At 39.9% G+C, this 15,147-nt stretch overlaps 1 protein-coding gene across 1 annotated transcript in view; it reads left to right on the plus strand.

The window, feature by feature from the left end:
- The window catches only part of LOC115374305 (inactive dipeptidyl peptidase 10-like), a 54,046-nt gene that overhangs the window by 22,609 nt on the left and 16,290 nt on the right, over window positions 1-15,147 (plus strand). Inside the window, exons 5-14 of the mRNA XM_030073164.1 lie at window positions 2,645-2,719; window positions 6,055-6,107; window positions 6,297-6,378; window positions 7,699-7,819; window positions 8,965-9,119; window positions 11,782-11,879; window positions 11,983-12,106; window positions 13,191-13,229; window positions 13,713-13,820; window positions 14,922-15,013. Coding sequence (XP_029929024.1) covers window positions 2,645-2,719; window positions 6,055-6,107; window positions 6,297-6,378; window positions 7,699-7,819; window positions 8,965-9,119; window positions 11,782-11,879; window positions 11,983-12,106; window positions 13,191-13,229; window positions 13,713-13,820; window positions 14,922-15,013 — 947 coding nt within the window. The remainder of the gene's footprint in view (window positions 1-2,644; window positions 2,720-6,054; window positions 6,108-6,296; window positions 6,379-7,698; window positions 7,820-8,964; window positions 9,120-11,781; window positions 11,880-11,982; window positions 12,107-13,190; window positions 13,230-13,712; window positions 13,821-14,921; window positions 15,014-15,147) is intronic.

A 15,147-nucleotide genomic window follows, 5' to 3' on the forward strand; every position in this document is an offset into this window, starting at 1 on the left:
TTCAAGTGAAAAAAGTAGTTCAGTTAAAGTTTTTTTTTTTTTATTGAGGTTTTTGTGTAGAAGCAACTTCTAAAGGAACAAGAGCACACAGTCCAACAAGATTATTTCAACTGGAAAATTTGAAAATTACAAAAGCCTGCACCGTTTCACAATTTATCGTCAGTTTCTGTTGATCCACTTTCTGATGCTTATGGAGATCCTGCAACGTCTGTAGCCACAAAACTGTAAAAGTGTTGACTTAAAAAAAAAAAAAAAAAATACTCAAATACTAGTACACACAAAAGGCTTTTCAGCTCCATGGGTAAAGGTAATTAAATGCTTCCACTCCAGGGTGTGATGCATGTAGGACCAGGCTCTCTCTCCAGGCAGTTAACGGGCCCTCAAAACGATTCTTTGGAAAGCAGAGCGGGCTGCCGTCCTGTCTCAGGTGTTTCTCAGGAGAGGCGGCGCTGGTGGTTGCAGGAAACATGACGGGCTTTTCAAACGCAACTCCCGACTCTTTACCTCGCAGGATATGATAATATCCTGCTCAGCGGTTGTGGTTGTGTACCCAGCTGTCTGCGCTGCGGGCATCTCGGGCTTTAAGATCCTCTCCTCGCCAGGAGGGGAGGGGCCGCTCCACACTCACAAAATACAGATCCTTTCAGATTACCGTTTGCCAGCTGCAACACAATGAAATTATCCGCTGGATTACACCAACTCAGATTCCCTTGGATTACCTTTGCTTCTAAAACCCACGCTGCGTTTGAGGCGAAAGAGCCAATGAATGACGTCACTATTGAAATCTGCAGTTAGAATCAAGCTGTATTTCAAGACATGAAAATTAGATCAGTGCCTGTAATCTCCCTTCAGAGCTGTTTCAGTGTAATCCCACAAGACAATAGTAATCCTGTTACATGTAGGCTGGCATTCCTCAACCTTGCCTACCTCATATACTGAAAAAAAAATAAAAATAAAAATAAATAAATAAATAATAAAAAATTACAGTTCTCAACATCTCTGTAAAGCAAAAATTGCTTTTAGTAAGTCATTTAATCTCATATTTGTTGTTGTTAAAATATTGTAAGTCACTTGTTTCCAATGCAGGTTCATGTGTTTTGGGATTTCTTTCAGAAAATAAATATAAATATGTTGAAACAGTGGAGAATAAGGTAGATCAGCCCAAAACGATCAAGAAAATTCAAGATCATTCTGGAGACAAGTGGAAAGTTTTAAGACTGAAAATTAAACTAAATGCCTTGTTAACATTTAGATTTTTGCAGTTTTGACATGACTCAGCTTAGTTCCTTCTTCCTCTCCTCCTGTTGTTTAGCAGGGACTTTTGCAGAGAGGTAATAGCTTGTGTTTTGTAAGGTTGCATAAGGGGATTTGATGGGGATTTGATGAGCTTTGGTAATCTCGCCTTGCCCCCTCAAATAATTCTGGTAACAAAACAGGAAAGCAGAGGTGGCCCGGTAGTTTGAAAGTCCCATAACTGAGACCTATCAGGCACTGCAACTTAGGGGTAAGAGCACTAATTGAATCTAGTGATTTAAACAATCTCAATCTAGTTTTCCCCCAGTGGTACTGATACAGCATCATCATGCCCCTGGACCCCTTAGGTTTGGGCTAAGCTCCAAATAACATCTGGCTCTGCCGCTGGAGGCTCTGGAGAGCAAGATGAAGAGTTTGGAAAAGTCCAAAAAGGGCCGAGGAGCCTTCCGTCCTAAATAAAATAACTAAGATCTCTGCCACAAGACAGAGGAAGGAAAAAAAATAAAGGAGAAGAACAGGAAGAAAGGGAGTCTAAATCCCACAAATGGTTCCAGCATCAATGAGTGGCTTCAAGAATGCACCTGAGCACACTGACACCTGTGCTCTCATTTTCACTAATGCACCTTGAACTCCACTCCAGCATCCCATTGCATCCCCAAGATACCCCCAGTGGTACCTCAGTATTAAAAAAAAATAAAGCAGTGTTTGTTTTTTTCTTTCTGTAGACATTTCAAAGTTGCACTACAGTCAGCATGGCATTTAAGACAGCTGAGCAAAGAGAGAGTGTGTTTTTTTATAGTTTTACTATAGAAAGTAGCTGTACAAATAAAGATTAAAGGACTGAGGGAGCTCACCTCAAAAAGCAGGGGAACAAAGTGCAAGACATTACTGTTTTGGATTTACAGTGTAAAGTAGAAAATGACTCACACCTTGAAACGATTATAAAAAAAATAGCCAAATAACAGATCCTAGAGCTGATACCGGCTGTTGTAAAAAATTAATCCCATGTCCCAGAACCAAAACATTAACATGCTACCAGATGGAATTGTGAAATGTTTTCACTCCTCTGTCTTTACCTCGGTAAACATTAGCTGACACTGAAGACTAATAAGACTCTGCACAGTACCAATCAGTTCTTCAAAGACTGCATTTTTCTCATGGCCGTTTTTTTAAAGTATAATTCAAGAAGCAATTTATTTGCTTTAACCCAGCTGAAATGAATCTAATTCTCATTTCATGTCAGATGTTGGCATAAAATTCTATTGACACTTGGATGGAAACATAGCTATAGACCTTAGTTTCATATGAAATCAAGAAAAATGAGTGGATGGGCTGTCTATTCTGATACGATTCAGTCACACCTTTCCTCTTTTTTTTTTTTTTTGGTCAGGTGGCTTTCAAGGTGGTGAAATACTCGCTCTCCCCCGACCTGAAGTATGCCCTGTTCGCTTACGATGTCAAACAGGTGAGTTTCAAATTAAAGTGAAGGAGAAAAGTTCCGTTTGGAATATTTTAAAATGAGAAATTAAAATGAGGAATGAAGAAAATGAAGGAAAAAATGTGATCAAACAAAAGCTGAGGTGTCATATCTTTAAATTTATGATGTGTTCATTCCTTCTTGTTTTTATTAATACTGTATTTTTGGTCTTTGTTCTTGTTGGAACATTTTGTGAAAGCATTTGGTTAATAAATTGGAATCGATGTTGAACCTGTACCAGATTAAAGGCAAAATTGGTTTAAACAGAGGACTGTTTTAGACTCAACTGACCAAAAAAATGTGGAATAAGCATCAGTGAGGTTTATCGAAGGTGAAAACTATCTAGACTCAGCCATCAGATTTCATGCTCAGTTCTCATTTTTTGTTAGATGAGTCTAAATTTTCTTCACCTCAGTCAACCCTTGGCAATTTTGCATAGTGCGCCTTTAATTTGGATGCTCAGGATTTCAGCTTGGAGGTGTGATGCATGGATACTGCTTTAACACTGCACTGAATGTAAACACTGCCACACACACACACACACACACACACACACACACACACACACACACACACACACACATACACACACACAGGCACAGACTGACATACACTCAATTACAAATGCACACAACAAACTGCACCACCTGCTCTGAACAGGTGTGGAATTATTCTCTTTCTGTTTCTGTATTGTTTGCCTTCTTATGTGTGTGTGTCAGTGTGTGTGTGTGTGTGTGTGTGTGTCAGCCTCCACCGTGAGGCTTTCTTCTCTTCTGAAAGTCAAGGTTTTCCCATTGATTTTTAGCTTTGTTTACCGCCAGATGGATTAAGACCGGTTTAGATTTCTTGCACCAGCTGAAAAACATAGGAGGAGGCTATAGTGTCTCTGATATTTGGTGAAGCCAACACCTCGCCAAATAAAAACAACATCCTGGCTTAAGGGCTTCTCTGGCTTGAGTCCGGTGGATTTGAAGAATGTTTGCTGCAAAAAAAAAAGAGATTTAAGGAGTATGCTTTTCGCCAGATGCTGACAGCCAATTAAAGACTGTGAAAGGCCATTTTAAAAACGCAGCCATTCCTTCAATTTACCCTCAAAAACTTTGCCAGTTGTGGCAGGGATATCGATTGTGCTCCAGGTTTATTTTTTCGCAGTGCAGCAGAAAATACCCATTATACCCTTTGTTTTTTTGCACTGAAATGCATGAGGAGCAATCCACCGCACAGTCCAGATAGAGCCACATCTTCTGGTAGTGGAGAAGGCCAGTTAAAACAGTACAATGGTGCTGTGTTTCATTAGTGGCTCAGATTGTCCTCGTAGACCTCCGCCGTCATAAACGTCATTCCATTTGTCTGAAAAACTCAAGTGAACTTGCTGAGATCGACCCTTTGAATGCTGCCGGAATGCTATCTAAGTGTGTAACAATTTTCTGAGCAATGAGATGGCTCTGGCACCATTGGAGATCTGACTCCCGCGATGAGATCGTGGCTAATCGAATGTTTGGGGATTTTAAAATCGGGAAAAGTTGTGACAGTATCTTTTAAAATGTTCCGTAGAACTAAATATTTAACCAATCCTGAACGTGTCTGTAAAGCCAGGGGTTAATTGATGAAAATGTCTGTGAAGGTTCTCCTCCAAGTCATGGTATTCCAAGGACGGTTGATTTGATGGCTGTTTGTAGATTCCTGAAGGCTTCTCATCCAAGAAGCTTCTTCTGTTCTGACTATCCGGTTGGGAGTTCCGGGTTTTTAACCTGTATGGACACATTATCCAGGTCATTGATACCACTCTTTCATACTCATGTACCATTCTTAGTGTGTACCAGTACCATTCTTAGCTTGGAAAGGTGTCTGTGAAGGTTCTCCGTCATCCAGGTCGTGGTTTTCCACATAGAGTTGAGTTGAGGGCAGTGGTATCAATGACCTGGAGAACGTCTCCACACAGGTTAGACACCTGGGACTCCCCAGTCTGTCAGAACTGAAGAACCCTCTTGTATGAGAAGTGAAACGTCCTCAAGAATCTACACACAAGTTCAGTTACCCTTGACTCAGCCCTCTGTGGATACCAGATTAATAGGCAATAAAAGTTCACATTTAGTTTAAGACTGTTTATTGTTCCTGGATCCTGTGTTACTGCCACTCGCGGCTACATTTTCAGGTTGTTCTGACTGTTTTACTTCAGTGTTTTTACTTACAATGGATTGTACAGAGGATTATATTGGTGATTAATTTGAAGGTCTCATTGGTGTTCATGGATCAGCGAGTTTATAGCTGTGTACAAGAGACAAGCGATGACAATTTGCTCGAATTAAAAACTGAGCAGACAGGGGCTCTTGTACAGCGTCGACCTGGTGGAACGGCACCCTGTCTCGCAAACCTGTGTATGTTGTTATGGGCGTATTTTTGACAAGAAACTCCGAAAACGGATTATGCGGTACAAGTCTCAGACAGGCCCATACAAGTCAAAACACCCTGGTCCTGGGCTGTGTGTTGTAGTGTGGGCAGCAAGGGCTTAAGTGAATGTGCTCCATTGACAAGGGCCACAGCTTTTATTTTCAATGCACGTCTCCACTCTCTAGACATATGGCCTTCAATTGATTTGTTAATGTTAATACAGTGCACCATTGCACATTATGTACTGCTGCTGTAAATTCTCATGTCTGCCCTATTGAGAATCTCACATCCTCTTGTTAAATGCTGCATAGAAATTGATCCTTGCACAGTGGGTCCATTGATTTCATACCACATACATATGTCTATTTTATATCTTTTCATATTGTATTACATGTACTTTTACATTTATGTCTTCAGTTATACTTATGTCTACATTTTTCTTCTTCGTGTCTGTGTCTCCGCAAGTCCTGCTGTTATTTTGCACACCCTAATAATGCCACAATCCATACTTATTTGCTGCTATTTCTCTGTGTACACTGCAAAATGCTCCATCTTAAGTCTTTTAGTCCCATCCTCAGCGTTCAAATCTTGTTTTTCTTCAAACAAGTGGAAAAAATCCACTCATGGGATGCGATAATCCCACTTGTTTCCAATGGATGTTTCAGCATGTTTTTCTAAGAGCAAGCATAAATCTGTTGAAACAAGGCGGAATAAAACAGATCAGCCCGCTAGGATCAAGAAAATGATGTTTGATTCGAGAAAATTGCGGAATTCTGGATTTTATCGCTGAAGATGAGACTTAATGAGTTGCTGAGATGGAGTTTTTTTTTTTGCAGTGTACCATTTTCACCTCTTGTTGTTGCTATGATTCAGGTGATTATGGGTAATCGATTAACCCACGCGTCACTTAACGGGCTGCACTGTCATTGCAGATGTACAGATATTCCTACACCGCGTCGTACATCGTTTACAACATCTACACAAGGTGAGCCCGTTTCCTCTCCTCCTCCATGTTTTTATGTGTGTCGACCTTCCAGACGTTTTCTGATGCTTTCATGAGCAAAGTGGTTTAGGCACCTGATGCACGCACAACGTGGCATCATGCATTCAGCAACAGATGGTGGTGTTAATGTGTGGTGGTGCTAATGTGTGTGTGTGTGTGTGTGTCTAACAGGGAAGTATGGGAGCTAAACCCTCCTGAGGTTCACAATGCAGTGCTACAGCACGCAGCCTGGGGAAGACAAGGACAACAGCTGGTGAGTTTGTACAAGTGTGTGTGAAAAATGTGTGTGTGTGTGTTCGCATGATCTAGTCCCTCTATTCCTCTTCTGTCTCTCTCTCTGTCTCCCTGCCTTCGCTCTGTCTTTTTATAACTTCACGTTGCCTTCTCTCTCCAGAGGGATTTTGTCCAGTGAGGATCAAGTGTGACGCCATTGTTTCAGTATTTGGCACATACAGTAGGCCGTGGTTACATCCATGAGCTGTGTGTGTGTGTGTGTGTGTCTGCCAGTGCATCTGCGTGTTTTTCTGTATTTGTGTCTCGAACTGCAGGTTTTTCTTTCTTTTTCGACCCTCTGTCTACACAAATATGATGTTTTTGATCACTGAAAGTGGAATTTTTTGAAAATTTTGTAGTACGAATGGTGAAACGCTGACGTCACCAGTGCGACTCTCCTCCTTATGCATGCTCACAGCAGGACGCTGACCTCACACCAGTGCCACTCTGATCATGGAGGGAAGGGAGTCATGTGATACTTTGCTGTTTGTCACCTAAATGGTCCATTTTCTCCACAAAAACTACGCTATTACGATGAATTTAGCTGTAATTTGTGTGAAAATACAGCAAGCAAGCAGTGCCACTAACAGTTTCTTAAAATATATGTATATATGCGACTTCCTTTCCTCCAGTCCACGTGACGGTACCTCCATCCTCCTGGTGGATTTCATGGAACTTTCCATGTCCAGCTCAGCATGAGGTCTAACAACAATAAAGCCGCGAAACAAACGACGACACACGAATCCTCATCAGGAGAAAAACGAATCTCTTACCTGGAAAGATAGTGGTGAACATGCAGGATGTGGCACTCCTGCTGTTCGGTTGATTCTGGTCATTTCTGCTTGTCACGCTTTATGTGTTTGCACAGGCAAATATTAAAAAGCAGATGGAAGAAAGATAAACAAGGAGCTTATGAAAGAGAGGGGGAAAAAAACTCATCTGAAAGGGAATCAAAATACAAAACAAATTTAGAGGACAAGCAAAGATGCGAGTGAGATTTGTGACAAAGAGCGAGGGATGACAATGCCCAACAAGGATGAAAACAGCAGGACAACATGCATATAGCAAAATACAGGAAATAAAATAAATTCTAATAGCCTTTCTAGAGGGAATGGAAGCAAGCGGGAGGTGAGCTTGCAGCGGCGAGTGGGATGGTGTGTGTTTTTAAGTGTTAAGTGTTTCTCTTGCGCCGGGGGGAGATTTTGGTCCACAGATTTGGGTTTCTGTAAAGCGCCTTGAGATAACGTCTGTTATGATTTGATGCTATACAAATAAATTTGAATTGTAATTGAATTTTCAGATCTACATCTTTGAGAACAACATCTACTACCAGTCGGACGTGAAGAGCAACTCGCTGAGAGTCACCTCCTCCGGGCTGGAGGGTGTCATCTTCAACGGGCTGGCTGACTGGTTATATGAAGGTGTGTGTGGTTGGCAGCATACACACACACACACACACACACACACACTCACAGCGACACAATCATATGCGTCAGTGTGACAGATTTAGCACCTGAGGAGGTTAGATTCAACCTGTTTCTACATTTTACTGCTGCACTCCTGTTCCACGCCCAGTTTAGGAAAGTTTTTTTTTCTTTTCTTTTATTTATACATGTTAATAATCAAACAAATTGAAAATAAATAATAACAGCATATTTACTACTACTACTACTACTACTACTACTACTACAAGAATAAGAATAAAAATAAGAATAAGAATATGGAACAAATTTGTGATTCTGAGCTATATAAATAAATAAAATTGAATTGAATTGGATGTGAATAGCTATTATTATATTATTATTATTATTATTATTATTATTATTTGTAGTAGTAGTAGTAGTGAGTTGAAACCTTGTATGGTTTAAAAAAAAAAAAAAAAAAAAAAAAAAAAAACGATATTCCCAAAATGCAAGACAAATAAATAATACAAATAAAGAAATCAGTCATAAAATGTCATTGACTGATTGATACTAAAACTTAAAGTCGTCCATACTAACAATAATAATGATACAACAACAACAACAATAATAATAATAGACCTGTGCTTGTTCAAATCTTTTATACAATCTAAAAAAATGTTATTCCATGAAGTGGCCATGAAGTCAGACTTCTGGTCATCAGTTGTTTAGGATGCATGCGATTTATGTTTTATTGTTGTATTGTTACAGTTACAGTATAAGAGAGCGATTTGTCTTTGTTGTCCGCCGCAGTCAAAAATGCAGGAGAGCAGAGTGGAGGAATAATGGGGAAGGAAAGTGGAGAAGTGAGGCGGAATGATGATGAAAACTCGGCACACAGTCCTATTAGGATTCGTTAAATCAGCACGTACACCGAGTCATGAAGGGCTGAGGGAGCACAGCATTATAGTTGTTTTTATTTATTGCTTTCTTCTGAAATGTTTATATTCTGCTATTTATTTGCATCTACTTTTAAGTGTAACTTTCTTGCTGTCATGCAGAGTGTCTTACAGTAGAAAGAAGCTTCATTTCGTGTTTCACCCACACTGTGTTAAGGAATTAAAAGCTGCAATTTTTTTTTTTTTTTTGTTTGTTTGTTTTGTCAGAGGAGATCCTGCGCTCCCACCTGGCTCACTGGTGGTCGCCCGATGGAGAGAGACTGGCTTTCCTCACCATCAACGACACCCTGGTGCCCAACATGGCCCTGCCCCAGTTCACAGGCAGCACCTACCCCCGCGGCCTGCAGTACCCGTACCCCATGGTAAGGCTAGACTCTGCTGCAGCATTGTGGGAAATGAAGTCCTTACCCGCTGTCCCGTTTTGGGCTGTTGAAGCCAATATCACATGGTTATTCTAGGAAGAGGGACTAGATAAGTGGTAAATGTTTGCCTCTTATTTGATGCTTTGAAATGTATTGCGTTAAAGGAACAGTTCACCAAAAATACAAAAAAGAAGATATATTCCATTATATTATCCTTAGTGCAATTTATCCATCAAAATAATTTGTGTTTCATTTGGCGAGGTTTCCACTCTGCCGCAGTCTTCCCTGTCTGTCTCTGTAGACGAGAAAAGATCTTTTGTTCCTTTAAACTGTGCAAGCATGCTGGAAGTTATGGAATTAGTGCATAATGAGGATATCTGGTGTTACTTTTCCCATAACAAATTAATGATTCTGTTAAGGGAAAATAAAAAATTTAAAATAATTCCACTTGTTTCCTTCAGGAATTATCAAAATATGAATATAAAGATTAAGAAAATCCATACAACATAAAGCTAACACGATAAGAAATCTCCATCGTTTTTTTCTTCAAATAAGGGAAAATATCTGCCAGTGGGATGAGATAATCCCTCTTGTTTCCAATACAAATCAACTTGTTTCTAGAATTTTCTTGAATTAAGTGTCATTTTCTTGATCCTAATGAGCTAATCTGCCTTATTCTGCCTTGTTTCAACAGATTTATACTTATTATTTATACTAATCCTGAAACAAGTGAAACTGCACTGGAAACAAGTGGGATTATCTCATCCCACTGGCAGATTGTTTTTTACCTTTTTGGATTTTAACACTAAATATGAGACTATATACAGCTATCTCACTCAACTGACTTTATAAAAAAAAAAAAAAAAAAAAATTAAGATGACGCAATGATGCCTTGATGAGATGGATATTTTCCGCAGGCCTCCACTAAATGAAATTTACTATTACCATTACACTGCTGGAGTGCCTGCTGCCTGAAGTGCCCTCCAGGTCATGTGAAGAGCACTCAGTAGAATGTGAAATAGACTTTATTCTACTCTACCACGGGCCACAGCGGCGCTGGGTGGAATAGGCGGTTCACTAATGGATGGCAGGTCAGGTCTAGTCTCGGAGGTTTCAAAGAAAAACTCAGCCCTCGTCCTCGCCACTGAAGGTGAAAAACAGATGGCGTGCTTTTCAGCGCGTTTCCTCTGTTCTCCTCTCTAATTACCATCCCGAGTACGTGGAAACGTGTGCGCCGCATCCATTTGTGTGTGTTTTGGCTGTTTTTTTTTTTTTTATTTTCTTTGCAAATGTTGAAGATAAAACCAAGGGACGAAAACCAGATGGCTTGGCCGGGGCAGAAATGAGTCACTGACCTTCCTCTGGAGAGGTTCAGGTTAGACTCGCTCCACTAAACTTGTTTTCCTGTCATGATTAATAGCTACCTTTACATGGAGAGCAATATTCCAATATTAACCTCATTAAGACAATACCTGAAATGAGAAATGACCATATAATCCGTATTCAGCACACCTGTTCATACACATTTCTAGCCAACCTGGCCCAATTGAGGCCAATCCCAACAAGTGGAGTGTTGTTGAGGCTCAACGGTCGCTCAGCGCTATGTCACACGCTGTTCTGATTGGTTGGAGGCCTGTCCAGTTGCGTCCAGAGGCATTTTTGTCTGCAGCAATTGATCCCATGAAAATCAGAAATGAGCATAGAGTTTCCATACTTCCATCACATTTTTGAATTGACCTGGCGATGCAAAGCTACATGGTCTTATTACTGTAATGGTCGTATTAATGTCCGTCCGAACCTTGTCTTACTTTTGGTGTTCCAACTTTAGTGTGGCTATTGAAGCATATTGTAGCCATGATCACTTTGGAAAATCACTTTGCAAAAAAAAAAAAAAAAAAAAAAAAAAAACTCAACAGGTATGTAGGTGTAAACACACTTCATGCTGAATATTTTCTGTGATTAATATTAGACCGGTGATCTGTCCAGGCTCAAGCACCTAGGGACTCAAATAAGGACAAGTGGTTTGAAAATGAATGAATGAAGCCAGGCTCAATCAAGCTGTGCTCTGTAGCATGTAAATGGGAATATGAATTGTCGCAACCCATGTAAAGAGATTAATCAGACTATTATCTTATTTAGAATAGTGAGATTATTCAGTCAGTAAAAGGAATTCACAGTTTTTTTGTCCTTTTTGAAATAACATGTGGTTTTGGATACAGAAAAAAAAAGTTTCATTTCATCTTCAGGCCCTGGGGCTCAAACAGTATCCAAATGAAAGAGAAATACATATGCAGCAGCAATGTGCAGGACTTTTTTCCTCCTTTCCAAGTCTATTTCTAGCGATCAACACGTCATAATTACCCTTGATGTGCGTTACTCTTTCCCTTCTAAGAACAGCAGGGGTAACATTTCTGCAGGTTGATAGATATTTTACAGAGTCCAAAAGCCGCTTTGGAGCTGCAGTGTAATGAGACTGAACACACCAGGTCGATCATGCTAAAGTGCTCCCATCACTATTGATCACATCATTTGTTTATTGACAAACTAATATTCCAGTTTCATGAGTTCTCCTGCTCATATTTTCTAATTTTCAGTTTCTCGAATGTGTTTCGAGGTCAGTTGAGAAGAAGTTTGCCTCTCTCTCTCTCTCTGTCACCTCCAGGCCGGCCAGACTAACCCTGCAGTCAAGCTGTCGGTGGTCAACCTGTTTGGAGCAACACACACTCAAGACCTGCTGCCTCCTGAACAGCTCAAGCACAGGTGACACACACACACACATAAACACAGACACACTGCACGATACACACACAATAAAGACACAAAATCCCCAATCACGTCTGTGCTCCTCTCTCTCTGTGTCCAGGGATTTCTATGTCATCATGGTGAAGTGGATCAGTGACACTCACCTGGCCGTGCGCTGGCTCAACCGGCCGCAGAACGCCTCGCTGCTGACGGTGTGTGACGCCACCACCGGAGCCTGCCTGCAGGTCAGTGCTTTCCAAGGGAGCTGGCAGGAAGCTGGTGTATTAAGGTTTGGACCACATTTTGGCAAAAAATAGTCAGGTTTTGTAGTTGTATTACAAATTTATGGCAGTTTGCGACTTGTAGTGTCACGTCATAAAGACAAACTTCTGCTATCTACTATAATGCAAGGTTTTTTTCAGATATTTTACCAATTTAATGATTTTTTTTTTTTTCTGAGCTGACCTGCTGGTGCCTCCTGGTATTGCATCTTTTTAGCCTTCAACAAAGATTCACAAAATACATGACAGATGACCAGCTGGATGTCTTCTGAAAGCTTTGCATGACCGCTGCAAGATCCTGATGTTTGATTTTAGATCAGATGGATATTTACCGTATTGGTCCAAAGATTATACAATATTTTTGTCTGGAAATTACATCTGAAAAAGGTGAGGATGATCCATAATCAAGGGCTAGAGTGCAGATCGGGACGCATATTTTTGCCTTTAGTCATAAGATATTTCTTTATTGCAACAGGATAATTTGGTCTGTGGTAAATGGACATAAATGATCATAAATGGACATTATTTGATTTACAACCTAATATGTGCTCAGTTTTGTGTTTGGAAAGTATTGCGTTATTATTATTCCTGCCAAAAAGACATATAATACTCACCATTTGACAGCTTCTCAAATATAATCACTGCTTACATTTTAATAAAACACATTATTGAATGCCATTAAAAATACCAGCCTCAGTCAGACAGCATTTTTTCTTCTGATCAATGGAGAGGTTGGACATATTCATTGTTAAAAATAATAATAACAATCATAACAACAACAGCAACAATAATAATAATAATAATGTGGACGTGCTCCAAGCAGTAGATCAGACCTACAAATTCCCTTTTTTCAGTTGTGTGTGTTCATAGTTAAAGGCAGTGGAGGTGCAGGGCTCTCTATTTGACTATTCAGCTGCAAGTGGGTGAGCTTTTCAAAAATGAAGAACAATCTTTTTCTTTTTTTTTTTTTTTTTTTGTGAATCAGTTCCAGAGCGCATGTAACGGCGCCGAAGGTCAAATTCCATTTTCTTTCTTTCTTTCGTTTCAGAGGCACGAGGAAACGTCAGAAACATGGCTCTCCAACCAGGTAAGCTCAAATAAAATTTGGTGCTTCTCTTTCTCGCTTTTATTTCAGTTGCTCATCATAAGCAACGTGAAGTGCGGAGTAGAAAATCTCAGCAATAATCAAAATATATTAAAAAGAAGAAAACACAAAAGAGAGAAAAGGGGGGGAACTCTCCATCTTGACACATGCAGGACTTGACACTGACCCATCATATTTTTTTATTACTACCTCCTGTTTTTTACTATCTTCTGCCCAGCTGTCCATATAATAGAGGTGTAAATCCATCTGTATGGATAAATACCTTCTGCTACATATTGTTCTATATGACCTTGATGTTGTTTCTATACATCTCCAGTTATACATTATCCTCACAGAAAAACATGTTCCCATGTTGAGGAAGAATAAAGCAGAACTCATTCATGCATTAAGTATGTCACCTTTACAATCTCTCTCTCTCTCTCTCTCTCTCTCTCTCTCTCTCTCTCTCTCTCTCTCTCTTTCTAGAGACAAGAGCCGCTGTTCTCCAAGGACAGGAGCAGGTTTTTCCTGACCCTGCCGGTGAAACAAGGAGGTCAGGGAGATTTCCACCACATCACAATGTTCACCAAAAAGGTGACTCTGAAAGGACTCCCTCCTCCTCCACCTCCTCCTCCTCCTCCTCCACCTCCTCGTCTCTGTTTGTCTCCCTCGACATCTCTCTGTCTCTTTTTCTCTCTCTTTCTCACCTTCTTTCGAGCTCTTTCTTACTTTTCTGAAGCACAGGAGACGGGCGGTAGTGAAGAAGACATGTTATATGACAGCAACCTGTGTGATCTTGTGCTTTCATGCCTACATTGTGTATATGAAGACTGTTTTAGAGAATGAGAAATTTTCGGACCAATCACAGTGCTTGTGGGTGTATCTTGATCGGAACTCTGGTGGAATTCATAACACAGCCGGGAGGGATCATTTAAAAGCGTAAACCACTGATTGTTCAAAAATGTGTGAAGGTTTTATTGGTTAAAGATGCCTTATGAAGGTCTGTTTACTGAGACGTGGCTCCGATAAATACATTTTCTAATGCAGGCCAGGCGGCATGCGCAAAGGGAGAGCTTCACTGCCTTGGAGAAAAAAAAAGTTTCATGTTATTGCTTTAAAAACTAATTTTAGTAGGCTTTTCTTATAATTCGATAGATAGGTAGATAGATAGATAGATAGGTGTACTTTATTGATCCCAAACTGGGAAATTTACACGTTATAGCAGCATCATCAATAAAAAACATAAAATAAAATTAAAATTATAATTAAAAGTATATACAATAGAGACTAAATATACGAAATACATAAACAATAAGGGCTAAGTATATACAATAAACTAACCTATGAATATGAGATGTTTAAGTGTTGAAATGTAAGAAATGTAAGATATACCGATGAAATAATAAATATGAAAAATGAAATATACAGATAGTAGGTGGTATGGAACAGGGTAAGCTTGAAACCATGGAACTAGGAAAACCAAGTGGCAGAACCCGACGCCCGGTACTGGGATTCGGCAACTGTCCGACACTTTTTCGGCCCCATGGAATCACCACTTCTTATAAATAAACAGTTAAGGTGCTGAGTGATGGATACTAAAACAAAATAAGCTAAACAAGTAAGGTGCTGAGTAGTGGATAATAAATAAACAAACAATTAAGGTGGTGGTAATTCCAGTTGTTTCCTGTGTTTCAGCTGCGCAGCGAGCAGAGCGAGGTTCGTCACCTGACCTCGGGCGACTGGGAGGTGACCAAAATCGCTGCGTATGACGAAAACAACCAAGTCATGTAAGTTTCACTTTTGAAATGAATGAATGAAAAACATCTGAAATATTGAAAGGAAGAATTATTCCATTATTCCATATTACCACTAGTACTATTGCTGTCATTACTTATGTTAATGATAATGCTACTACCATCAC

The sequence above is a fragment of the Myripristis murdjan genome, chromosome 2 (genome assembly GCF_902150065.1).
Source record: "Myripristis murdjan chromosome 2, fMyrMur1.1, whole genome shotgun sequence".
Lineage (NCBI taxonomy): Eukaryota > Metazoa > Chordata > Actinopteri > Holocentriformes > Holocentridae > Myripristis > Myripristis murdjan.